General features: G+C 42.0%; 6 protein-coding genes across 20 annotated transcripts; 3 read left to right on the plus strand and 3 right to left on the minus strand.

Moving 5' to 3' along the window:
* The first annotated feature begins 12 nt into the window (after positions 1 to 12).
* Positions 13 to 7,027, plus strand: LOC105676991 (rho GTPase-activating protein 44-like). 6 transcript variants are annotated; one of them, XM_067356627.1, is made up of 10 exons: positions 13 to 935; positions 1,300 to 1,453; positions 1,625 to 1,910; positions 2,132 to 2,356; positions 2,471 to 2,768; positions 3,144 to 3,383; positions 3,472 to 4,259; positions 4,331 to 4,509; positions 4,786 to 4,833; positions 4,915 to 7,027. In XM_067356627.1, the coding sequence occupies exons 1-10, from the start codon at positions 883 to 885 to the stop codon at positions 5,212 to 5,214; spliced, it is 2,571 nt and encodes an 856-aa protein (XP_067212728.1). In that variant the 5' UTR covers positions 13 to 882; the 3' UTR covers positions 5,215 to 7,027. The 6 variants fall into 6 exon arrangements, with proteins under 6 accessions (XP_067212728.1, XP_067212730.1, XP_067212731.1 ...); XM_067356629.1 differs by adding an exon at positions 4,584 to 4,637 and having other exon boundaries at positions 4,786 to 4,920; XM_067356630.1 differs by lacking the exon at positions 4,915 to 7,027 and adding an exon at positions 4,584 to 4,637 and having other exon boundaries at positions 4,831 to 4,848.
* A 140-nt stretch (positions 7,028 to 7,167) lies between these two features.
* Positions 7,168 to 8,005, minus strand: LOC105676995 (acyl-CoA-binding domain-containing protein 6-like). The gene has a single exon (XM_012375253.2). It carries the CDS (start codon positions 8,003 to 8,005, stop codon positions 7,295 to 7,297), a length of 711 nt encoding a protein of 236 aa, XP_012230676.1. The 3' UTR covers positions 7,168 to 7,294.
* Positions 8,006 to 8,148: 143 nt separating this feature from the next.
* LOC105676994 (histone-arginine methyltransferase METTL23) lies at positions 8,149 to 9,752 on the minus strand. The gene is made up of 2 exons (XM_012375252.2): positions 9,422 to 9,752; positions 8,149 to 8,876 (listed from the first exon to the last, which is right to left on the minus strand). The coding sequence occupies exons 1-2, from the start codon at positions 9,632 to 9,634 to the stop codon at positions 8,292 to 8,294; spliced, it is 798 nt and encodes a 265-aa protein (XP_012230675.1). The 5' UTR covers positions 9,635 to 9,752; the 3' UTR covers positions 8,149 to 8,291.
* Positions 9,753 to 9,955: 203 nt separating this feature from the next.
* Positions 9,956 to 11,262, minus strand: LOC105677024 (protein dj-1beta). Its single transcript, XM_012375315.2, has 4 exons — positions 10,962 to 11,262; positions 10,578 to 10,736; positions 10,308 to 10,497; positions 9,956 to 10,221 (listed from the first exon to the last, which is right to left on the minus strand). The coding sequence occupies exons 1-4, from the start codon at positions 11,121 to 11,123 to the stop codon at positions 10,094 to 10,096; spliced, it is 639 nt and encodes a 212-aa protein (XP_012230738.1). The 5' UTR covers positions 11,124 to 11,262; the 3' UTR covers positions 9,956 to 10,093.
* Positions 11,142 to 22,642, plus strand: Gug (Grunge). 10 transcript variants are annotated; one of them, XM_012375306.2, is made up of 9 exons: positions 11,142 to 11,281; positions 11,389 to 11,743; positions 12,722 to 12,858; positions 15,029 to 15,388; positions 15,483 to 15,563; positions 16,085 to 19,667; positions 20,101 to 20,379; positions 20,928 to 21,126; positions 21,234 to 22,642. In XM_012375306.2, exons 3-9 carry the CDS (start codon positions 12,811 to 12,813, stop codon positions 21,298 to 21,300), a joined length of 4,617 nt encoding a protein of 1,538 aa, XP_012230729.1. In that variant the 5' UTR covers positions 11,142 to 11,281; positions 11,389 to 11,743; positions 12,722 to 12,810; the 3' UTR covers positions 21,301 to 22,642. The 10 variants fall into 10 exon arrangements, with proteins under 10 accessions (XP_012230729.1, XP_012230730.1, XP_012230732.1 ...); XM_012375307.2 differs by lacking the exon at positions 11,142 to 11,281 and having other exon boundaries at positions 11,420 to 11,743; positions 12,643 to 12,858; XM_012375309.2 differs by lacking the exon at positions 11,142 to 11,281 and having other exon boundaries at positions 11,420 to 11,743; positions 15,047 to 15,388.
* A 152-nt stretch (positions 22,643 to 22,794) lies between these two features.
* LOC105677025 (basic helix-loop-helix transcription factor scleraxis-like) lies at positions 22,795 to 24,662 on the plus strand. The gene is made up of 3 exons (XM_012375317.2): positions 22,795 to 23,649; positions 23,879 to 24,146; positions 24,468 to 24,662. The coding sequence occupies exons 1-3, from the start codon at positions 23,573 to 23,575 to the stop codon at positions 24,576 to 24,578; spliced, it is 456 nt and encodes a 151-aa protein (XP_012230740.1). The 5' UTR covers positions 22,795 to 23,572; the 3' UTR covers positions 24,579 to 24,662.
* Positions 24,663 to 24,766: the final 104 nt, after the last annotated feature.

Here is a 24,766-nt window from a genome sequence, read left to right on the forward strand (position 1 = left end):
CGTGCGACCTGGAAATAATCGATACGCGAGTGACTGATCGATCTTGGGCGAGTCTCAAGGTAAAAAGGCGATTGAAGACCAGCGATTTTGCGCGATTTGACGTATTGGTTAGCCGTGATGTCGCATTATCGAAAAATAGGACTCAAGGGGATCATCGTAAACAATTAAAAAAGAAAAAAAAAATGATATTGGACATCGGGATGCGGTGAATCGCGTAGAGACGCGCGCCTATGGTGTGATAAGCATCAGGCTGATCGCAATGCGCATCGAACGAGTCGAATAAATCGCAAGTGTTGCGATTTTGTACCTTTGCGACGAAGGAGACGAAGAGAATCGTGCTTGAAAAGCTCGCGACCGGTGCTTGAATGTGACGTAAGAGCAGCACAAACGCACCAACACTTCTTCAATATTGCCGGGCATTAACTTGGGCTAAACGAATGTTCGTTCATTGTCTATTATAGTCCGGAATGAAAGAGAGGGAGACAGTGTGAGTGAGTACGAAGAGAGGAAGAGAGAAAGCAAAGTGCAAAGTTAGATTCACTTAACCCAAATTTATCCAGTCTGACCGGGTGAAAAGGCGCTGGCCTAAACCTTATCGCGTGGACTTTATCGATGGTGTGCGAGAATAAATCGGCCGTGATCGTGTCGGTCGCTAGCGCCGGCTGTGAGATCATTGTACAAACATTATGACGGACGCTCGCCCTTGCCGCGACACGAAGGACCCTCCCTGTCTCCGCCGCGTTTTATCCGCGGTGTCGCGCGAAGAAGGAGCCACGAAGGATGCGCGAGCGTAAATACGAGGCTATAGATGTATAGAAAAAGTGTGCGGTAGGGTTTGTTGCGGTACCGCGATTTTACTCGAGTTCGACAGTTCAGTCAACCATGAAGAAACAGTTTTTCCGCGTAAAACAGCTCGCCGATCAGACCTTCTCCAGGTGATTCACTCAAATTCCTTTAATCATCAGTCACTTCATTATTCTTTCTAATTTTAGAACTGCCGCATGCACGCTATATAGCATTAAATATCTAACTGTGTTCTTGAGATTCAATTACATATGCAATATAACATTTGTGGATGGCAATAGTTTTTTTTTGTTAAAGGCAGCGTATTAAAATTATTGCAAATTATGTTTTAGTAAACCAGATTTGTTCAAATGAATTTTGTTCCAAATTAGATTACTCATACGGATATTGGATAGATTAGACGAGATAAAACTGAGGGACTGCAAAAGATAAATGATAAGATTTTCTTGCAATCAAATGTATAACGTTTAAATAAATGTTTTTTTACATGGCCAGAGCTGGTAGAACAGAGGTGTTAACAGATGATTTGGTTGATGCTGACAAACATGTCGATCAAATTAGAGCAGCTCTTACTGGTCTTAGTAAAAGACTCGGAAATCCACCGAACCAAGCCATCACGCAAGATCAGGCTCTTAAGGAGAAACGTTTGGTAAATAAATAATCAGTTATATTAAAGCATTGTTATTGATAACAATAAAATTTGGATTATGTTTAGCACAAGTTTTTTATTAATTGTTATGATAAAATCTGAAGTTCTATTGCCATTTATCTTATCTAAACGTTTTAAACGATTGCTATATGTTAAACTTTTGTTTGTTAGAAAAAATGCCCGGAATATGTACTGGGGCAAACTATGCTGGAGAATGCTGGCGAAGATGGTCTTATGAGTTTTGCACTGGTAGAATGTGGACGAGTGCAAATGTCATTAGCTAATGAAACTGTTGAACATGAAGCTAAAGTCGAACAATACGTAGCTGCACCACTGCAACATATTTTAGACACTGATGTACCAAATATATTGAAGCATAAAAGAAATCTAGCGCGCCTCATTTTAGATATGGATAGCGCCAGAACAAGATATTTTCAAGCAATGAAACACAGTACTGGTAATTAATCACATAATATTTTAATTTATTTACAAAATTATCTGACAAATCAAAAAATTTGTACAACAATAATATATGAAAAAGATACTAAATTGATATTTCTTTATTTTAGTCATTTAAACACATTTTCTAAATATTATAGTTTTCTTGATAAATAATGAATATAAATATAAAAAAATATAGAAATTATTAAAAATGTTTGAATTTGATGCTTTATATAGGTGCAGGTGCAACAAAAATAGATATGTTAAAGGAAGAATTGGAAGACGCCGAGTCGAAGGTTGAACAGTGCAGAGATCAGTTGGCTGCAGAAATGTTTCAACTCATGTCTAGAGAGACTGAATTAGCTCAGACAATTATCCAGTATATAAAACTTCAGCGAGCATATCATGAAAGTGCATTGCATTGCCTTGAAGATCTTATACCTGGATTGGAGAGCTATATTAGTGAGTTTTATGCACTTTTCAAATCCAACGACAGAAATAATTTCATTATAAAGATAATCGTTAGAAAACTGATAATTCACAAGTGGAAATGACTTATATAATTCCCAATTACAGATGATAACGAAATGAAGCCGGTCTATGGATATCCTCTTGAAGAACATCTGAGGGTAACGAACAGGAAGATTGCACTGCCCATACAATTATGTGTATCTGCATTGCTGCGTTTGGGTATAGAAGAAGAGGGTTTGTTTAGAATAGCCGGCGCTGCGTCGAAATCACGACGGATTAAGTTGAGTTTGGACGCCTGCTGCCTCACTTTAACAACGGCCCTCGAATACAAAGATCCCCATGTTATCGCCGGAGCGTTAAAATCGTACTTGCGGGAGTTGCCGGAGCCTCTGTTAACATACAAGTAAGTATTGATTATTCCAAACAACCGTCTCTAGTTACCGATAATTCTAACCAGTACACCAGTGCTCGGAAATTAGTTGCTCATTTCGAGCCGATTCCCGAGACGACGCCTCCTATTCTCCCACTACCGCGCGACGCTCGAGCAAACGCTGCGGCCGAGCTGCCGACAGTGCGTCTAAATGTTTTAACTCAGGAACGTCTATTGAGTCTAAGAGATAAGCAGCTAAGACCTGTATCTTTTATATCATTATTGATATTTTCCTCGTACAGTAGTGGAACAGTAGTGGGGGAATAGGAGGCGTTGTCTCGAGAATCGGCTCGAAATGAGCAACTAATTCCGAGCACTGGTTTACACAATGTGTCTGTGAATATCAAGATTGTATCACGAATGGATGGCTGCTGCGAAAATCGCACACAGCGACACGAGGCTGCGAGCTCTCTGGGAGGTATTACACAAGCTGCCACCGGCGAACCTGGAAAACCTGCGGTTTTTAATTAAGTTCTTAGCTGTGCTTACGAAGAATCAAGATGTAAATAAAATGACGCCACAGAATATCGCCATCGTCATCGCGCCAAATCTGATTTGGAGTCCGCAAGAGGATTCCAACACGATGGTGTAAGCATCTTCTTTCATTGTCTTAAATTATTGTCAGATTGTTAATAAATTATATATAAAAGTGTTAAAAATACTTGTGCTTTTATAGGATGAATATGAGCACTGCGAATAACTCTAGTCTTATAGTAGACCAATTAATTACATATGCGGATTGGTTTTTCCCCGGCGAGATGGACTTCGATCGCGACCTGGACATCGGTCTCATAAACGATATGGAGAACCAGACCGTCGGGATGCGTCGTTGCGTATCCAACAGTAGTCTCAGCGATCACGGCGAAAGTCCGACGCAGGGTAGTCCAAAACCAGCGGCGCGTCGAAAAAATAAACCGGCGCCAACGCCACCAAGTGGCAACACTCCGGACAGACACGAGAGAAGAGACGACCGACCACCCCCAACACCGGACAAACCACCGAGAGTTTTGACATCTACTTTGAACCGATCAACGTATAAAGCTCAGAAGCACGAAGTAACCACCGAGTTAATACGACACGAGAGTAGCGTAGAAAAGCACGAGAAGCACTCGGAGGCGGACGCGAAGGCGCATTCGGCCTCGGAGTCGACGGAGATTTATTCTGCCGATAATTCTGAACGGTCGCAAGAGACCGGTACTCACCAAAGTGAAGTCTTAAACTTCAATGATACGGAGAAAAATATTCAAGAGCTACAAAGACACGATTCGAAAATACATATACCAAGTTTAAAGGAGAAACCAAATGGAGGCTCGTTTGACAATGCCAAAACAAACGCGGAAGTCGAACATAATGAAACTGTCGTGCAGAAGCCAAAACCAGTGCCTACGGAAAAGCCATCCACGTTAGAAAGGAGAAGACCGGTCGCCGCGCCGAGAAGTATAACGAATATCACACATAACTCAGGTAAATTATTATTTTAATATAAGTTCAACGTTAACTTTCATTGTATTTATATCTATATCTAATTACTGCAGAAGAAGGAGTCGAATTACGTAAAAAGTCAGATAGTATTACGAATACGCATGTATCCTTGAATGAAAGAAGCAGTATGAAACCGGCGATCCCTGAGCGACCGCCCGGTTTAGTTCGCCCGTCGAGTCTCATCAGGCAGCAGCCACGTTCCAGCAATGAGAATTCAGAAACGGATCCAGGGGTGAGTGAAAACAACTTATCATAGGAAAGATTTCGTCTGTACGGCTATATGATAATTATTTATAACAAATGTAGTTACTACGGGTGGACAACAAGTAACACTACCTGGATATTTCATTTTGAGATAACGTAAGCTATATGTGAAGTAAAAGCTGCACATTGTCCAAAGCTTTTTCACACATGCATATTCGCGCTTTATTTGTATTTTCTATTACATATCGTTGCAGAGTAATATATTAAAAAAAAGAAACTAAACTCTCGTTTAAATCATCTACAGCCTTTAACATTGGAACGAGCTCATGTATATTCCGTGGACAAACAGCAGGTCAGTATAATACAAGTGCGTGGCGGGAACAACGCCATCCCGGGCGAGAGCACTGGCAACACGGCAACTTCGAACTTGCAGAGAAGCCCAAGCGTGGGTAGCAGGCCGTCGTCGATGTCGTTGTACGGCACTGAACGCCCGGAGAAGCCCGAGAAGCCGAACGCGCCGCATGAGCAAGCGAAAGCGCACGCGCGAACTAGATCGGAAGGTAACATAGTGGACGTCCAAACGCAGACCAACACGGTGGTGACCGTCCTCAAGTCACCGCAGCAGAAACCGGCCTCGCCGCGAGTTCATCAGCGACCGCCGAGGCCGCAACCGCCGCCGCCGCCGCCGCCCACCACACGGCCTAAATCGGACCAAGAGAGCACTAATCTCTAGCGGTGCTCGGTACGAAGAGAGAGACGATTGCGATCTTGAAGGGGCTCTCGAAGGTTCAGCGATGTCTTAATCGTCAAAAACGGTGTTTCACACATGACAATATGTCACCAAATTTATAATGTGGATCGTAAGAACACAACGGACATTTTTCGATCGATGAAAAGTATCATGATTACATTTATGAAGGAACATCGATGTCGTCGAGGATTAAAGATGAGGCAAGTGTGCACATAAGTTTGATAATATTCGGACAAAGTTAATCTATTTTTCCCGTGATCTCTCCCTATTTATATATACAACTTCTTATTGTTATTCCGACGGATAATCCTTAGAGGAAGCGTTTCGACAATGGCTATTGTGCGAAAACGAAAAGAGGATCCACGTATGCATTTGAACGTTTGCAGCTTTTAGCACGTTGTGTGTTATATCCAAACCATTTTAAGTACATACCTAACTTCATAAACGATCATATAATATTTTTACAGCTTACTATCGACTTTTATACTTATTGCAAATAAGGAGAAAAAAGTATCGTTCTAAGAGTTTACATCGGATTTCCACTGTGAGCATCGACGCGCACAAAGCTCGGTGTGCTCAATATGCATTCAAGCGTAATTACAAAAAAAAATTGATTTTGTCTTCACAAAATCATTAAGCAACAGCGTCAACGATTAAAATACGAATTTTTAATTGGTACGTCCATTGAGAGAAGAATTAACGTTCGAAAGGACTGACACGATCAGTAAGTTGGAATTGATTCAACGGGTGATATTTATTAGTGAAGATCGTTTGTTAATAGTTGTAAAATGCCGGAAAACAAGAACATGTCCGCGCTTTATATTTGACCGATTTGATGTGTGACTCTGAATTACTGTTAAATGCCTAAAAGTGAAAGAAGGACTTTTCATACAGGTAAACATTAATTTTTATACGTTTCAATTATGGAGTATTTCCATGCAATGAACTCGTGATCCCGGGATTAGATATACATACATATACATACATATCTTATAACAGAAAGTTATCAATCCTAAAATATGATATCAAAGTTATATAAAACTGATAGAATCATTAAATTTTGCAATGTTTTAACAATTTCGTATATTATTTAAACAAGATATGTTACATAAAGTGTCCAAAAGATCTCGGGTTTGTTGTACTTTATTCTAAAGAGAATGCTAGATTTGTCAAATTTAGACTTAACGTATTAAAATTTGTTTACATACATACGCTCGAATATATCTTGATACTTGCAAATTGAGATCCGAAAATATTTTGGAGTATGTATGTCATTTTCATTTAAAAGATTTTGCATGTGCAATGAATTCTAATAATTAAAATTTTTTAAATGAAATCTACATTATAGTATGTGTAGTTATCTGTTACAAATAAAAGTACAGTATTATTGAATATCCATTTTTTAATTATGGATGAGACAGATTATATTACGTTAAATATGCTTATATTTTATGAAATTAAGAAAAATAGAGTTTATCAGAGTGAACTATTGATGAAATAAACGTTTAAATTATATAATTGTAAGAGCGATATCGTTTTTTGTCATTTATTAGATTTTATTGTTGCTATTGTTAATTAACAAACCTTGCATTCTCAACAATTTTCTTGCGTCTATAACATGTGGAACTTTCATCATTTTGTAATTGGTATCGTTTACGATATTAATTGAACAGCAAATTATAACAATCTAGCCAAATGACAAATCACGCATTTATTCAAGGTGTGCTTAGGCTGTGAATGTAATGAAGGAGTTATTTGTATATAAATAAAGATTTACTCTATTAGAGCGGCGAAACGATTGAGGCACTCCGTGATTTTCATATGGAATTACCAGTCCACGAATTTATTAATGTATGCAGGATAACAATCGTTATACATAACAGAACAAAGAGAACAGAGCACTGTAATAATTATTTTATTAATCATAAATTCCTATTGAGATAAAAATTCTTTTATTATTTACCATATATTGTAACTTTGACAAAATTATAATATTTATTTGTTAAAAAGGTCAAGGCATATAAAATTAGGACTACAACAAATGTGTGCACATAGTACAGTGTTATAAAAGAGCTGCGACCTGCTCGTCGGCAACGTCTTTGGGCGTCTTCCCATCGTTATCAGTTATGTATTGAGCTCCGATTGAAAGTAAATATTTCACCGCCTCCGCGTGACCGCAACCTGCCGCGTAATGAAGGGGCGTTTGTCCATCCTCATCTTGCGAATTCACATTCGCACCGTTTGCGATCAATTGTTCCATGACTCTAACGTGATTTCGATCCGCGGCCCAATGCATAGGTAACAAACCGTCATAGTCCGGCGTGCTCACGAGCGTGGGTTTCCCGCTTAACATCTCCCGCACCTTCGCGTCGTTGCCTTCTTTCACCCAATCTAAGAATGTCTTGTCCACGTCCCTCAATTCCGCATCCGTGATCGACAGTTTGCTAACGGAAATCCACGCTGGGGTGTCGGCTTTCGCTTCTTCCTCCCATGACGAATTGATTTTCGCGATGGCGTGGATGTAGTCGGCCATCGCGGTCTCGCGGCTCATGTCCCCAAGATTCTTCCATGCCTCCCACTTGTGCTTCGCTTGCACCTGATACCAATTAGGTCGCGGAACGTCGCACGGGCCCACAGTCGCCTGTTTGTACAGACCGTAAAATGCGAGTAGCTGACCCGAGTCCAGTTCCGATACTAATGTTTGTAGGTATTTGGCGGCTCTGTTGAAGGTCTCCTCTAGATCCGTTGCATCCGCGAAATCGTTCTCAGCCATCGTTCACGAGCTCGCAGTGCCTCGCGGTTAGATATTACACAATTATTAAATCTTTCCCCTTACGCTGAATCGTATTGTCCATGTCCGTCTTCTTCAGGAACGTTACGTGTCCGTAACTCTGATAAAGACGGGTCTGCTCGTCGAATTCTACAAAGGCGTCTTTCACGCAACCGAGTTGAGAAAAATTTAGCGCGAGCTCGTGACGACTCACTGTCCAGGGAATGTTGGCGGCGTGTGTCATATATCTTAAATCATTACCAGCCATAACAATTGAGAATTGATCTACTTATTGCGCACGTTGTATGTCCAACAGGTGTATCGTATGATCCTGCATCAATTCAGGCAAGTCGACATTGGGATTTGCACTGAGACTGTCCAGCGATACGTGCATGCACGTGAGTCCCCACTTGTTCAGCAAATGCTCTATCGACACATCGGCACTGCGCTCCTGATACGTACAGAGGAACCGCGCGCGTGGATTCTTTTCCAGCAAATACGCTATGATCACCAATATATCCTCAAATGAAGTGGGTTCGTAGAAACAGTCTGAACCAATGATCAGATCTAAGTTTCCTATTGAAAACAAACTGGACAGGAAGAAGCCCCAGGTGATGCCTGTGATGCGGACTCGGTCCGCAACTCCATTCACTTCGCAGCACCTTTTGATGTGCTGCAGAGTTCGCGGCTGGGTTGCGGAATCACTCAGGGTCACGATAGCACCGTACTTGCTGGCGAGAATACCTGGTAGCGAAGTGCCAGCTCCGATCTCTAAGATCCGCTTGCCATTCAAGTTCTGCCTGTGCTCCCAGAGATACCAGGCAAGTACACGAGCACACGGCCAAGTGTAAAAGCTGTAATTTGGCTCCAGCAACTGCAATCAACCATGCAATGTGCATTAGGAACGCAGATTGTTTTTAAGTTTCACTGAAAATTATTTATCTTATATATCCAGGATTGATTCTTGGCATTCTTAAGTTATGTAACTTCTAACGAAATTTTATCTCATAACAGTGTAAAAATATTTAAAGCAATTTTGAAAGCAATTTTACAAAACAATGATAAATTGGCTTTCATATATCTTCTTTTAACGTCTAATTATTTTTATATTAACAATTATATAAGTAAATTATATAAGTAAATGATTGTAAACATGTTATTATGTTTTTAAGATACACAGCATTTTTAATAACGAAAAATTTCACAATACTGAAATGGTGGAAAACTGCGAACCGGATAAAACGGAAAAATGAGGATAATTCGGGGTGCGAAGAATTGACAAATTTCATCATCACAAAACTGTTTGTCATGGATTAAGAGCGACCTAACCAAGAAGCACGTAATACCGGTAGCTCGCATTCGTCGGCGGAATTTGCCGGCTGTCGAGTCGTACGATCACCGTGCGAATCGTCCTCTCACCTCAGGAATAAGAATCTCCAGACATTCCTCGTTGCCGTCACCTTGCGCACCGTCTGGATTCCACGACTTGAAAATGTATCTTTCAAGTTTCTCGCTCACCGCATAGTTCCCATCGGACATTAGGACGCGCGTGTGTGGTGAACTTGTGTCGTGCGAGATACTTTCCTCTAAACCGGGCATTACTGATGCATCGCTCGCACGCGCTTCTTTCATCACGATCGTAATTATTTATTACACATTGCCCCAGTTATTATTATTCGTTACAGCACGTTGCCATAATGTCACGAATAGAATACGGATTTTATGTTGTCGAGAGTTGTTATCGATACCATATTGGTACCGGAATAGTTAGACTTCCTGTTCGAAAGCTGCACTTTTGCACTTTATTCTTTTCTCAATCAGTATTCATGTTATAATAAAATTTAATGAATTGCGCAATAATAGATATTTTAAATTTTCCTATTTATATCTTTTTATATTTTCACTAAAATAATTCTCTCTGGGATTTTTTTATATAGTTATATAAAAATCATATTTTGTCATTTTATTTAAATTTATTTTATATTATCTCTTATTTTTATAATAATTACATTCTGCAAACCAAAATATTACAAATTTGTACACTTCAAATTTTATATATGTATATAGCAACTAAAGACTATTTGAGCAAGTTTATTTATAGTCTTCGTATAACATCCCTTTTGCCACTGTACTGGCTGCTTCCTTGTTGACTAATTTCTCAACAATAGCTAAGCCAAAAGCAAAAGCAGTTGCTGGGCCTCTGCTAGTTATAAGATTACCTGTAAAATTATCGAAATTAATATCAATTTCAATATGATTTACAAGTAAATAACATACTCAATAATAAATATATATCAATTATTACCATCTGTTACTACTTTATCTTCTAGATATTTGTATTCATCAACCAGTTGATCTTTCAGAGCTGGATAAGAAGTGATTTGTTTTCCTTTGGCAATACCATGCGCTTTCAAAGCAGTAGGAGCTGCGCAGATGGCTGCAATTATTCTGTTTTCCTTTTCTTGTTCTCGTAGTAACTTGCCAACTTCCGCCGACTAACAAGGTAATAAGTTTTACATAACTATATATATATATTTGTTATAAAATAAAATCAAACATTATCGATTGATCTTACAGATGCAAATGCTTTAGATCCATCCAGGCCACCAGGTAATATGACAACATCATATTTTTGATTGGTAGCTTCAGCCAGTTTAGCATCCGCACAGATCTTAACATCACGGCTGCATTTCACACAGTTATCATCCTTTATATTAGCTATGGTAACGGCAACCTATTCAACAGCAAAATTGGCAAATTTTAATATAATTCTGGTAGGCTGATTTGTTTAATTAGTAAAAAATATTGCTTACATTTATAGCAACAGTAGTATTATATTTATAAAATTAAAAGATATATAATAACGTGTAAAAATAACTAAAACTTTGAAAATGCATGCAAATAGTATTTCATAGATATCATAAAATTGCGATTACTATAATTGTTTTAGATAACATACTGCGGCACGTCTTAAAACGTCAGCGGTTATCACGGCTTCCATTTCCTCCGATCCATCAGCGATCAACAAAAGAGCAGTTTTCTTCGCCATGTTCGAGCAGAAGTTTTTACGTGCTACTGCGTACGACAATCGAGAAAAATTGAGAAAAATAGTACTCAGCATTAATCACATCACACATGCATTACTGATTTTCGGAAGGCATAACGAGCGGACAACCATTTGCCTATAATTGGTACATTCTTCCGGATCTACCAATCAGATCAGTCTTCTAAAAGCTACTGGTTCAACTAATGTGTTTCGTAAATGTGGACATTAATTATGTTTGTTTTATTTTAAATTATAATTCATATAAAATTATATTAATTAAAACCTCCATGGTTGAATCGAGCGATAACAGTGAAATAACAATCGTTTATTTTTCTTACAGACAAAATTTCTGACGGAAAATTGCGCATGCGTTGAAATTGTTTTCAAGAACGCCCGACGGCGACGCTACCATGCTGCATTATGGCCGCCGCGTTTGGGTGTTGTGGATACTGATTTTTGACGAGAGAGACTACGAACGCTAGCCGTTATTGCCGCGTTCGTTCAGTCGTGTGATCTCGTCGTGGAGGACCGTACAATTTCCGTAATCCGTATTCATCGTAAACAACCCTGGAATTTCCACGCAGCGTGAGAGCGTGGGAGCAGTGTGATCATCTACGCCAAGGAACGATGACGCGTGCACGTCGTTGAGAGAAAGAGAGAGAGAGAGGCTGATCGCCGGAGCGCGGAAACGACGGGTGAGTTGTTTGCCCCGGAATTGGTTTGTGGCTTTTCTCGCGTCGATCATTCCTTGCGACACGTGTTGCGGTCTCGCGCCGATTACGCCGTGCTGCTGTGCGACGCGACAATCCCGTCGACTCGATCCGATCGCTATCGCGCGAAAGTATCCGCGTGCCGCGGCCTTGCACTTTACGGAAAGATGCTTCTCCGTATCTCGGATTCGAATCCGCGATCGAGAACTCGACGTTGATCGTCGCGATCGTTCCTTCGTCGATGACGCGTTCAAGCTTATGCGCTTGCTAATTAGCCTGTTTACTGCTTTCACCGTGACTCAAGACCACTTGAAAAAGAAAAAGAGCATGTGATGCGCGTGTATATGTGAGAGAGAGAGAAAGAAAGAGAGAGAGTGAGAAAAGAGGGAGAAAGAGAGAGAAATAATGAAACGTAGGCATAAATATTATATGTTGAATTGTACGCAGAATATATATATCCTAATTTTCCAAATTGCTTCTAACGGAAACATAAAAATATCGATTTATTTATTCACTTATCTTTGTTTCAACTTATAAAGATTAATAGGATTGAGTTCTGGGAAGATAGATATCCTGTGTTTACTTTATCTTGAGGAACTTTATATTTGATTTATAGATACTTATCAAAGTTCAACATATATACTCATGATAAATTTGCAGATATAAACATGCTATTGCTATTGTTTCTCTTTTTTCATTTGATACTGCACATATCAGTTGAATAAAAGAAGCTCCAGTAAGATCTTAAAAAAATTATCGAAGTTTAGGAAATTGTCAAACGATACGAAATAATGAAAGTTTCGAAAATTGTTGAACAATTTATTGTTTTATCTTTGTAAATAAGTAGCATTATCATATCATATCTGTTTCTCATCTTTCACAAGACCAAGGCAAGCATGTTAGCAGTAAATGTCTTTGTCGAAACGTCTTTAATCATATTGATGGCATCACTATACGGTTCAGGGGGTGGATAATAGGAATTTACTGAAAATCCAAGATCAAAGGCATTCAAAACGCTGGAGAAAGACGGCGGAGCTTCGGAGGAGGGGGAGATGTCAGCTGGCACCCAGGGCGAGATTCGGATTGGCCCTTCTCATCAGGTTTGCCATACATATCTTGAAAAATTTTTTTGTTAACTTAGCTATATCAACACAATGTGCCTATCTCGAGGCTTGTGTTATTAGCATTGATATTTTATTACAAGGTAAGGGGCGTGTGGATCGTGAATCGTTATCCTCGCTGTATCAATTAATGTTATATAATGATTACACATGTATAACTGTTTTGATTCTCTGTATAGATAAAAAGTTCTTATATCATCTTGAATGATATTAAATTTTTGCTTTATGGTAATAAAGTTTTTTGTTACGGAGAATATTTTCTGGATAATCACGGAAATAATACATAGATTTCACGCTTAATTGAGTAATTAAGTTCGTTAAAAATAGCGACTTGGAATGTACAATTAATTAATTATGCAAGAAAAACATTGAAATATCTGCATTATATGAAGAATAAATCGCGTTTCTTGCCGGGCGTAATTTTTTATTTTTAAACTACAGATTCTTTTAAGTAGGAAAACACACACGAATGAAAGATTATGGAGATCTTTACACGCTCTTTACATCAATAAATCAAATCAATGTAAACGAAGATGAAAGCTGTACGTGCGTGCGGGAGTGTTCAACATGTGTAAACATGTATGTGTTTACGCGCATTTAAATAGATTCGTGCGCGTATACGGCCACCTCGAAAAGTAGTGCAGATTGAAAAATGTATTCGGTAAACGAGGAAAGAATGTTACGTAAATATATATGTATGTACATGTGTAATCTAATCTGAAATGTATGAAGTATGGATCTTGAAGTTTCTCAACAATAAAAAACCGATAAGGTAACCCGGGATCGACGTATACAAACTCCGTGTAAGAACTCGTGTTTCTTTACGCGTTGAATATCGTCCTGAAAATTTTTTACAGTAATGCATGTTACATGATTATTATAAATCCGTGGATACGTGTGATATCGAGGCGTTCAAGCTAGATTTAAAAGGTACATCAACGCGTTTTACGCGCGATATACAATTATTTTCACAAATTATTGCAAGATTAAAATTAAACTGGATATTATTTTGATTTCGATCCGATGGTTCAACTAACGCATCACGCATTAAAGAGCTTCGAATGTTTCAGGTGCAGATCGTTTCTTTTTTTTTTCTCGTCTGCAGCACGTGAAACGCATTCGTTAAGCTCTCGGCGATACTTGTTGTATCACACGAATTATCCTGTGATGTATAAAGCCGATGGAAAGTCTTTCTCCGCAATATCGCTGTGCATGAAATATACATTTGGGAGCAATGCATAAAAGTGGCAATAGCAGTTTATTTGGCGTGAGACATTTTCTTAATTTTGGAGTGGTGTTCAGTCACGGTGAAGTAATTAATTGAAACGGCCGATTAAGCGGATCAACTCGTCTTCGTACCGTTCACACCTGTTGGCATACAACAATTATTCGCGATTGCTTACTTGAACCATCTGCGTGCACGAGCGCTATATGGAGTGTCCCGCACTTAACGAATTATCTTCCACTTCGAATATTCCGTGGCGTATATATACGAGCACCTTGTATGTATGGAAAAAAAGTTGCAAGTTGCAAAGTTCTATCAATAAACATCACCGAAGCAGTCCGTTAATCACGCTCGCATTTATGACTAATCGGTAGCTTGTAAATCTATCTGATGCTTCTTGTTTTTCGCAATTGAGTTTTGCTAATAATAATTCTACTCGGCAGATATTAAATCGGCAAAAAAAGGTGGATATATAAATCACGCATCGTGACATTATAAAACGATAAACGTTATTACGCAAGTCATATTTATAAATACATGACTTCTATCTTTAATCTGTCATCATTATAAACTTTTAACGTGCATTTATCGCGTTGACAAAGTTTTTTGCGCGTGAAAACATTCCGCGTGTGTATTTTAAACAAAAACGAGGTTATGAAGGCGATTATTTTTATCCGCCTTTAGGATCGTTAAAAGAAGATCGTGAAAGCTAAATGTTTCTTTATCTGCCGGCTTAAAAGAAAGTAAAAAAAAAAAAAAAAAAAGATAAAGCGGGAAAAACTAATGAAAAGGAAAGGAAAACAAAGTAGCGATAAATTTACGAAAGTTAGCCCGTTGAGAAGTCGGAGCATTAGATGTGTTACGTCTGACATATCTGGCATCATCGGTGCTAACCGCGCGCAATCCCGAATTTGGGATTTACAGGAGTTGGTTTCTTGTCAGGCCCGTTTGCCTGAGTATCGGCCAGGTATACCGCCCGGAGAGCTGCCACCCGATCCCGAATTCTCCAAAGAGCGCGAGGAGCTAAGATGGGTACCGGCCATGGCGTTGGACGGGGATCTGCTCATGTACCTGAGGGCGGCCCGTTCGATGGCTGCGTTCGCCGGTATGTGTGACGGCGGTTCACCGGACGATGGTTGCGTGGCCGCATCCCGCGACGACACCACCATCAACGCCCTCGACATCCTGCACGATTCTGGCTATGATCCTGGCAGGGCGCTCCAGGCACTCGTCAAATGTCCCGTACCGAAAGGCATCGACAAGAAATGGTCCGAGGAGGAAACTGTACGTTCCACCTCGTTCTTTTACTGAGATCATTACCGGTTTACAGAGAGCAAGAGAGAGTTTCTAACGGACGGATTTTCGTTGTTACCCGCAGAAGCGATTCGTCAAGGGTCTACGGCAGTTTGGAAAGAATTTCTCGCGCATTAGAAAGGATCTTCTGCCACACAAGGACACGGTAAAGATAATAGCTTTATTGTGTGGATTTTTTCTTACCTGCGTGCGCTTTGTTGTGGTTTTTCTCTGCTTGCCTGCGCTATCTTTTCTTAATCTTCTTTCTCTATTTCAAATAAGAATTGTGTAAACGGATATTGGAGGGATAAAGTAAAAAAAAAAACAAAAGATTTAAAAGATTATATCAAAAAATCGAAAAAGTAAGCTTTATATTTAGGTTGATGCAAAATATATGAGAATTTTTATATAAACACTACAGTGTGTTGTTTGAGTAGAGATTATTGAGAGTTCGAAAATCTCACAGCATCAATTCGAACTTTTCTTAACAGAAAAAGTGTATTAAAGTGTTGATCTTTATTTTTATTGGAAAAATTACTTTGTGTGTAATTTTTTTATGTAATTTTGTTTTTTAAATCGATCGACGATATTCAACGATTTTTTGCATCTATCTGACAGCTGTATTACGCTTTAAAAAACAGTTTTAATAAAAATTCTGTTTGTAACATTTGACTTATATTTTCGTAGCCGGAACTGGTCGAATTCTATTACTTATGGAAAAAGACACCGGGCGCAAATAATAATCGACCTCATCGGCGACGAAGGCAGAGCTCGTTACGGCGAATCCGTAATACGCGCAATTCCCGTGCCGGCACACCCAAGGAAGAGGTGCCGACACCTACCAAGGACACGCCACCAACGGCCAACATTAGCGCGAAGGAGACCGCATCCGAGACCGAAACCGTGCCGGTCGGCACTCCGGCCAGCCACAATCCCGGTGGCGAGGTCAGTTCCGTGACGGAGGACGACAACTCGGAGGAAGACAGCGATTCACGCGACACCAACACGAACGGCGCGACGCATTCGTGTCAGCACTGCTTCTCCACCAGCTCGAAGGATTATCAGGTAGCCGGCAAGGATCGACTGTTGCTCTGCGCGGAATGCCGGTCTCATTTGAAGAAGACCGGGGAGCTGCCGCCTGCGCCACCCTATCTATTCCGCCCGGTGCCTGCAGAATCGCCGGAGAGTCCCGGTAGGATGCGCACGCGGAATAAGGCCAAGGAGACACCGAGACCAGCGAGACCGCGACGCACCGGCGGCACGGATACGCCCGATCAGGAGAAGCAGCAGCAGCAGCAACAACAGACGCCCGACAAGAGTAAAAAGAAGTCGTCCGGTAAAGCGGACACGCCCAAGAAGGGTCAGAAGCGTCCGAATCAGGTGGACGACGCCTGCAACGACGAGGACAAGGACTCGCAGAAGCGAAAACGTGGCGAACGACCCGACAGTCCGTCCGAGTCTCTCACGACAGACAGTAATTCCCTGATGGACGAGCCGGAGCGGGAGACGGAGGGTGACGCGAACGAGAACCAACCGACGCCGCCGACGGTCGCTGGTGTGGCCGGCGCAGAAGAGCCGGTTAGCAGTCCAGCGGTCACGACTCCGGAGGAGCCTTCCGAACCGACACCCGCATCCACTCCGGTACCGACTCCGATACAAACTCTACCGATCTCGGTGCCGGTGATACATAGTCTAGAGAAGAAGCCACCCGTCTTGTTGGACCAAGAACCAGTGGATCAAAACAAGCTGATGGACCAGTCGGACCAGGACATGCCGCTGGCCATGAATAATCAGCCGTTGAAGCTGGAACCGATGCCGATGGAAACGACGATGTCGCCGACCATGTCCAACGAGGAAGCGGGCAAGGAGCCTGAGCCGATGCAATTGAACCTGAGCACGTCCGCTCAATCCGGTGCGATTCCTGGCGAAGTTTCCGCCGCAAACGCCCGCAACGTGCCGCAAACTATACCGGGTATTATCACGAGCGTAGGCTCGCAAGCTACTTTGCCAAGCTCGCAGATTCCAGTGATATCTCCCGGTCAGCCACAGAACAGTGGTCTGCCGACAAATCTCGGTATGCAATACATACCGCCGCCGCCACCACCGCCGGTGCAAAGCGTACCGCAGAACCTATCGCAGAACATGGCGTCGCAGATGGTGCCGAGCAGTATGGCGCCAAACGCGCCCAGCATGGGACCAACGAACCTGCGCGGTCATCCTGACGGCCTGTCGAGTGCTGCGCAGACACTGCCGCAGAACATGACCGTACCGCCTCCGCTAAATCTCAACATCTCGCAATCAGCCGGCATCGGCGGCCCGATCGGACAGATGCCACAGATGCCGCCGATGCCGAGTCCGCCGCCGCAGCCGTTAGGTCTGACTGTCATGTCGTCTGACAACAGAAACGCCGAAAGAATGGCAGACGAGAGACTGTCGTCGAACGAGCGATCGCGAGACAGCAGGGTTTCCGACGCTCGTATGATGACAGAACGCATTCCTGAGCGTGCGAGTGAGAGCAACGAGCAGGAGCGACCGGAGCCAAGCAATCTATTCCAACCGATACAATCCGGAATGATGCCGATGGAGAAACCCTCCAGTATTTACAACCTGGCCAGTACTCCGCCGATGGAGCCGCAGAACCTCAAAATTAAGCAGGAAATCATACCGCCGGAGCCTGATCCACTGCAGAGTCTGAAGGAGGTCAAGGTTCCAGGCTTCCAGAGTTCCTCTTTCCCCGGCCCGAGTCTGGATAACATCAAGAAGGATCCCGACAGTGCGAGTAAACCGCCGACGCCGAGCAAACACTCCATACCGGTCAGTCAGGCGATGCCGTCGATTCAACCGATTGCGGCATCGCCGACACCCACGCCGACGCCGACGCCGAGTCTGCCGCCACCGCCGAGCTCGATCCCTCAGCCAGTGATGCATCCGGCGCAGCAGCCGAGTCCGCACATGGCACATCCCTTCCATCCGCATCATCCGTTGATGCACCATTCGTTATTCACCGCCATGCATCCATATCATCCTCATGCGTATCCGGGATATCCTCCTGTCGGAGGATACCCGTCCTTCCCGCCGTACGCTTACGGTCCGGTACCGCATGCCATTCCGCCGCCATCGCCGCAACGCAGTCAAGAGAGCAGCACCATGATAACGGCGCATCATGCCAGCACCAGCTCGAGCGTCACGAGCAGAGAGGAGGGCGAGAACCTGATGCCGAGTCACCACCACTCGTCCGGTATGCATCAGCAGCCGACGAACTTGCACCACGACAAGCTGCTGACCATCTCCTCTCACAGTTCACACAGCCACTCGTCGTCACGTAGTTCGCATAGCAGTCAACACAAACCGTCGCTTGTCTCGGCCACGTGTCTAACGTCATCCGCCAGCGGCGCTACGCACCATCACCATCGGCCGCCGCAACAACAACAGCCGCCGGTCATGCAGGAGCCGAAGATCGAGCCGGACATGGACCCGGAACCCGAGGAGCCCATCAGTCCGCGCGGACAGTCGCCGGAGCCGCGTGTCGATGACAACGAGTGTCATCGATCGCAGTCGGCGATCTTCATTAGACACTGGAATCGCGGCGATAACAACTCGTGCACACGCACCGATCTGGAGTTCAAGCCTGTTCCCGAGTCAAAGCTAGCGAGAAAACGCGAGGAACGTCAACGCAAGCTGGTGGAACGGGAACGAGAGGAGCGTGATCGCGCCGCGGCCGCAGCGCAGCAGGCCCGTAAAATGACGACGCCCGAAAAACAGCCGGAGGTGTGCAAACCGCCCAGTCGCGGACCTCTCGAGCCCGTCGTTTCGCCTTACGATCGCTATGCCGCACGTCCTGGTTCGTACGCGGACACGCCAGCGCTCAGACAACTGTCCGAATACGCTCGGCCGCACGCAGCCTTCTCGCCCGCTCGACATCCAGCCCCGCCCGATCCGATGCTGCATTACATTTACGGGCGCGAGGCTGCGGCGCAACGATTGGAATTGGAGCATCTGGAGCGCGAGAAGAGGGAACGTGAGATACGTGAACTACGTGAAAGAGAACTGAACGATCGGCTGAAGGAGGAGCTGCTGAAGAGCACGCCTAGACCAATGCCACCGGCGCCACCGGTGGATCCTCACTGGCTAGAGATACACCGCCGATACGCTGCTGCCGGCTTGGCACCAGGTCCTTCCGGTCCGCCTCAAGCCTTGCATCAATTCGGTCTGGCTTACGGAGCACCACCGGCTCCGAGTCAATTGGAGAGGGAAAGACTCGAGCGGCTAGGTAATTGTTTACGAGGGTAACACTCTATATTTCTGCGAGTAGAGTTAGATACTTCGTCGATTGTTGTTCGTTTCGACCGTACAAATTGTACTTTTTACGATTGATTTAAGAGTACAGTTAAATGATAGAAAAGTTGGATAGGCGGGAGGGAGGGGGAGAAAGGTAGAATCAGACTGAGAGCGCCAAGATGTTTCAAGGATACAATGTAGCTAAACTTAGACGTTTATATTTCTGAATAAAATGGCCGATTTCTTCAGCGCCAGTTAACTCTGTCCGTAAAATAGCTAACCTTGGCTCTCTTATCTACTATTGCATTCAGCGATACAGTCTCCCGGGTAATTTTGTCTGACGGTTAGCTGGAGGTGAAGAAATCGGGCATGAGAATCGCATCTGTGATCTTCGAGTTATGTGATCGAAGCGCTGTCGCGTTTAGGGATTCCGACTGCGGCCGGCGGTGGGCCAGCGGGTGGAGCGGCTGGCCATCCCGTGGCAGCTCATCACCACGGCCAGCTGGAAGAGCGGCTGGCCTTGGCCGCTGACCCGATGGTCCGATTGCAAATGGCTGGCATCTCGCCCGAGTATCACGCTCACACTCACGCGCATACACATGCGCATACGCACTTGCACTTACATCCGGGACAGCAACAGGCCCAGCAACAGGCTCAGCAACAGCAGGAAGCCGCTGCGGCTGCGGCTGGATTCCCTCTGCCGGGTAGGTCCTTACACACAGGATGTTTCTTCTAAGCTTCCTGAAGAGCTTCCTCCTTTAAGAAACGCCCGCTCTCGCTTATTCCTCGTCGCTCGGCAGCCGTGCGTTTCTCAATTGATCGTCCTAGACTTGCTCGTCTAGATCCAAGGCGATTTTTCCTTTCCGCACCGCATCGTCAGCACGCCTGCGAAATTTTCGAGTTGCTCTACTCTGACCTCTGGCTTGGTCGCTTATCCACCGTCGCAGGTGCAAGTGCGAGTGAGTGTTGTCGAGGAATAGGCGCGAGTGTGCGTGTGTGTATGCTTGGCAATGAGAAATGACAGAGAACTTCTGGGAACACTCGTCCATAGCCAAGAAATTTATTGCAAATTTCGCGTATAGTTTCTTCTAACTTTGCGAGCTAAAACCAAAAGTGCTTCCCCAAATCTATCACGAGTAGTATTCCGAAACGGATATTCTGCGAGATAAATATTAAGTAGTAAAATAAATAGATTTACATTCATTGTATCATTTCGAGTACATTCTTTTAATACTGTAATTTTTGTCCACAGCTGCTGCCGGCGCCAATTATCCTCGTCCCGGTTTAATGCCACGCGATCCTGCTCTGGCGCTTCATCCAGCAGAACTGCTGGGAAGACCGTACGCCGACATGGCAGCACACCATGAGCAGCTACAACGGCATCTTATGATGGAACGTGATCGGTTTCCTCCACATGCGTCTCTCGTAGCTCACCACGAGGAGTACCTAAGGTTCGTGCATTCAATTCCATATCGAAACGATCTCTAGCTTGTTGCATAACGCTATGATAGTTCAAAGCACCAATGATATCTCAGGACTAACGAAGGGTATTTTTTAGACAACAGCGTGAGCGTGAGCTTAAAGTTCGCGCACTGGAAGAAGCTGCACGTGGATCGCGTCAATAATCATATGTTTATTTATATATAATATATATACATATATATACATAATATTATTGTTTATAGACGCGATATATATACATAAACTATATATTGTAGATATACGATATATTCTACAAATATATCGTATATTTTAGATATATACAAAATATATATATATATAGAGCAATTCGAGTGTGTGCATTGTGGAGATTGAGGACCTTTCACGATCTCGCTGTAATTTACTCTCTAAGATCAGAAATTATTTTTATGATCTTTCAGATCGATATAAGCAGAAGAATTATATATCTATATATATATTGCGAGTATGATTATTGTAACTCGCTGTTGTAAATATCACGAGTTAGCTCCGATGCTTAAACACATTGGTGACGTCTTTAGAGAGAGAAAAGAGAGAGAGAGAGAGAGAGAGAGAGAGAGAGAGAGAGCGAGAGAGAAAGAGAGCGAGAGAGAGAGAAAGATCGAGATTTATATATAAACCACAGACGCTTGATATGTAAAATGTTTTCAAGTCTTTAGATATAGCGTTAATTACACTTCTACGCTGTCGACGACATCGATTCAATCGATCTTGCTTTTTTTATTTGATTTAAAGCGGTGCGTATGCCAAAGCGCTTGTACGAGATGAAATTATACCGCATTTTTTAATTCTTTCAGTATGTAGATATATTATATTTTAATATATTTTATTTGTTCTCTCGTAAATAAAATATAATGTCATTATAAAAATCATTATCAAAAAAGAAAAGAAAATGCAGATGGAGAAGATAATAAGTATAATAACGGTTTTAAAACAGATGGAACGTTTCGTTTATACGTCTTTTTACATTGAAATTTTTACATTGTTTTAACTAATCTAATAATTATACAGGATGGTAGGACAAGTATATACCTGCGTTTAACTTATGTAAACTTATAAAACGACAGGGAATCATTTCGAGTGTTTTTTTAAAACCCGCACGATTTTTTATTGTCGATACGTGCTCGATACCGTAATCGCATAGAAACGTAATCTAAGTTCCACTATTATTTTATTAATGTAATGGACACTTGTGTATATTTTCTATATGTATTTCTTAAGATATTCTTCCGTTAGAGATCGTCGGTTTTCGATAGCGAAACACGCCTTTAATTAATGGCAAACGCCGAAGAATCCGTGAAAAAGAAAACAAGCAAATCCACAACCCTGTTTCATTACTAGCGACTGATTCTGCGTTTTTCTTCGACAATACAATGTGTTAAAATATGATCCTACGATCCGACGACCATTGAACATGTAAATTTTATGCTGTGTAAGTGATTCGATGTAACCAAGTTATTTAATTGAGTAAACATTTCATACAAAGAGCTCGGAGAATGTGATTCAATATTTCTTTTTCAACTACTCTTATTCACATTTTAGGTAATTGTTTATCGAGATAAATTGGTGTTGTTTCAAGATGATTACTTATAACATTGAAATTTAACGAAGATTATAATAAAATTTTTGGTATATTTTAGTGTAATCATGTTAAAGCGGACGAAATCGAGAAACGACGGAGTAACAGGACGCTAATTAGTTTTACAGATGGAATTTGTTTCCTTTGCCCTACTCCGGTCGCCCACTGTGGTCATCCACGTTTTTATTGAGCTTAATGCGAAACGCAGCCGCCGGCCACTTTACATGGAATGCATCACTCTGCTGTGCAGCGTATGTGTGTGTGCAGGGACGAAGTCGAGTACGTATGGATCTTAAGTCGTGTGATCGCGCATGATGAAGTATGTATATGAATTGTGAGCAATAAATTTAATTCTAAGATGTGAGAGAATTAAATTTGGTAACAGCGTAAATTAATTGTAATATTCATTTCGATGTTGTCAGATTTTAATGATAAATATTATTTTCTCTCTTCTAGGACATAATATTTATAAATATATTTCACTATTTATATTTTCTGTGCCTGTTTTCTTCGTTATATTTTAGTGTGCTACGATAGAGACCGGAAAAGGACCGGAGAAAGAAAGAAAAGGAGGAAGAAAGTTAGAAGACGGAAAGAAAGGGCAGGACCCTCATCCGTTCCTGATCCCACACACGTGTGGCTCACGTGTATGTTGTGGGAGTGAGAAGGGAGAGCGATACTGACTGGCGGGGAGTGTAAGCGTGCGTGACACACCAGATATGAGAAAATTCCACATTCTGGAGGAACGGAAAGAGGCCTGCGGGTCAGTCGCTCATTGATGAAGACAGCGGCTCCGTGAACGGTCGTTGAAAACACTATTTCGAGATCATACTTGCAGCATGTCAGCGCGTAGAAAGGAAGAACCGACGAAGCAGCGATATCAGGCGAACGCTCGGGAGAGAGATCGCACTCATAGGTGAAAAGCAAATTGCGTTGGCAGTTTACATTTTTACGTCAATCAGAGAGTGAGTGATAAATCGTGATTATGCATGATGTAAGAATGAAGACAAGAGCTTGAGGAAGAACACGAAGCATTCTTCGATTCTTCATATTTCTTTCCATAAGTTTACCTTCAAACGATTTTTTTCACTTAACGTAAACAACGAACGAGATAAAAGTAATAGATATAGCGATCGAAAATGCAGGCGCACAACTGAGGGAATGCGATCTTCATTGTGCAGCGTGAACACGGCTTTCAGTGCTTTGAGGACCCTGATTCCGACCGAACCAGCCGATAGGAAACTCTCCAAAATAGAGACCCTCAGATTGGCCAGCAGTTACATTAGTCATTTGGATGCCATACTCATCGCAGGTGCCATAGATCAACCCTGCTCACGTCTCCTAGAAAATGGCAGCATTTGTTCGACGAGGCCACAAGTTTGCACGTTTTGCTTAGCTATGCATAAAAGATATGTAAGTCGTTAAAACTAGTAATTTAAACATAATATCTATTTTACATACAATGGTGAATACAAAATATTTTTGATATTATGATATCTGTATATCTTTTAGTTTTATCATAAATTAAATAAATCATGTTGTGTATATATAATTTAATAGATGTATATGTTTAATCATAATTTGATGAATATTTATAAGTTTTTACAAATAAGATGATTATAGATATTTGTGTAACTTTTTGAAATTACTACTATTTTGCTAAAACCACATACACACACACAATTAAGCTTTACGGTTATCAAATATCTATATTTTTCCATTTTTAATTTTCAGAGTTTCAACGTTTCACAAATAATTCCGGATTATGCAAATGAAGAGATAACGCCGTGCATTTTTATGCCAACAAATGCAACATGTTTGAATCTAAATATAAATGATATTTAAGGTTTAAAATACATATATATTTTTATATTTTTTTAAATAAAATAATACTACCTAATAATTGTTTAATAAATCTTATGACAGTAACATACTGTGTTTGCTAAGAAATATTAATTATGCAATATGCATATTAAATTATTGCATGTTAAACACTATCCATGAAATTATAAATATATATTGACTTTTTATTT

The sequence above is a fragment of the Linepithema humile genome, chromosome 6, assembly GCF_040581485.1.
Source record: "Linepithema humile isolate Giens D197 chromosome 6, Lhum_UNIL_v1.0, whole genome shotgun sequence".
In the NCBI taxonomy this organism is placed as follows: Eukaryota; Metazoa; Arthropoda; class Insecta; order Hymenoptera; family Formicidae; genus Linepithema; species Linepithema humile.

Excerpts from the sequence above, each read along its gene's own strand:
- LOC105676991 (XM_067356625.1), top strand. The coding sequence starts at position 883 with ATGAAGAAACAGTTTTTCCGCGTAAAACAGCTCGCCGATCAGACCTTC. Across the intron at positions 936-1,299 it reads GCCGATCAGACCTTCTCCAG|AGCTGGTAGAACAGAGGTGT; the intron begins GTGATTCACTCA and ends TTACATGGCCAG. Across the intron at positions 4,510-4,785 it reads ATTCAGAAACGGATCCAGGG|CCTTTAACATTGGAACGAGC; the intron begins GTGAGTGAAAAC and ends AATCATCTACAG.
- LOC105677025 (XM_012375317.2), top strand. The coding sequence starts at position 23,573 with ATGTCAGCGCGTAGAAAGGAAGAACCGACGAAGCAGCGATATCAGGCG. Across the intron at positions 23,650-23,878 it reads GAGAGAGATCGCACTCATAG|GCGCACAACTGAGGGAATGC; the intron begins GTGAAAAGCAAA and ends TCGAAAATGCAG. Across the intron at positions 24,147-24,467 it reads TAGCTATGCATAAAAGATAT|AGTTTCAACGTTTCACAAAT; the intron begins GTAAGTCGTTAA and ends TTTAATTTTCAG.
- LOC105677024 (XM_012375315.2), bottom strand. The coding sequence starts at position 11,123 with ATGCTGAGTACTATTTTTCTCAATTTTTCTCGATTGTCGTACGCAGTA. Across the intron at positions 10,737-10,961 it reads ACGTTTTAAGACGTGCCGCA|GTTGCCGTTACCATAGCTAA; the intron begins GTATGTTATCTA and ends GCTGTTGAATAG. Across the intron at positions 10,222-10,307 it reads AGATAAAGTAGTAACAGATG|GTAATCTTATAACTAGCAGA; the intron begins GTAATAATTGAT and ends ATAATTTTACAG.
- LOC105676994 (XM_012375252.2), bottom strand. The coding sequence starts at position 9,634 with ATGAAAGAAGCGCGTGCGAGCGATGCATCAGTAATGCCCGGTTTAGAG. Across the intron at positions 8,877-9,421 it reads TGGAGATTCTTATTCCTGAG|TTGCTGGAGCCAAATTACAG; the intron begins GTGAGAGGACGA and ends GGTTGATTGCAG.
- Gug (XM_067356619.1), top strand. The coding sequence starts at position 14,888 with ATGAAAAGGAAAGGAAAACAAAGTAGCGATAAATTTACGAAAGTTAGC. Across the intron at positions 19,668-20,100 it reads GGAAAGACTCGAGCGGCTAG|GGATTCCGACTGCGGCCGGC; the intron begins GTAATTGTTTAC and ends TGTCGCGTTTAG. Across the intron at positions 21,127-21,233 it reads CACCACGAGGAGTACCTAAG|ACAACAGCGTGAGCGTGAGC; the intron begins GTTCGTGCATTC and ends GGTATTTTTTAG.
- LOC105676995 (XM_012375253.2), bottom strand. The coding sequence starts at position 8,005 with ATGGCTGAGAACGATTTCGCGGATGCAACGGATCTAGAGGAGACCTTC.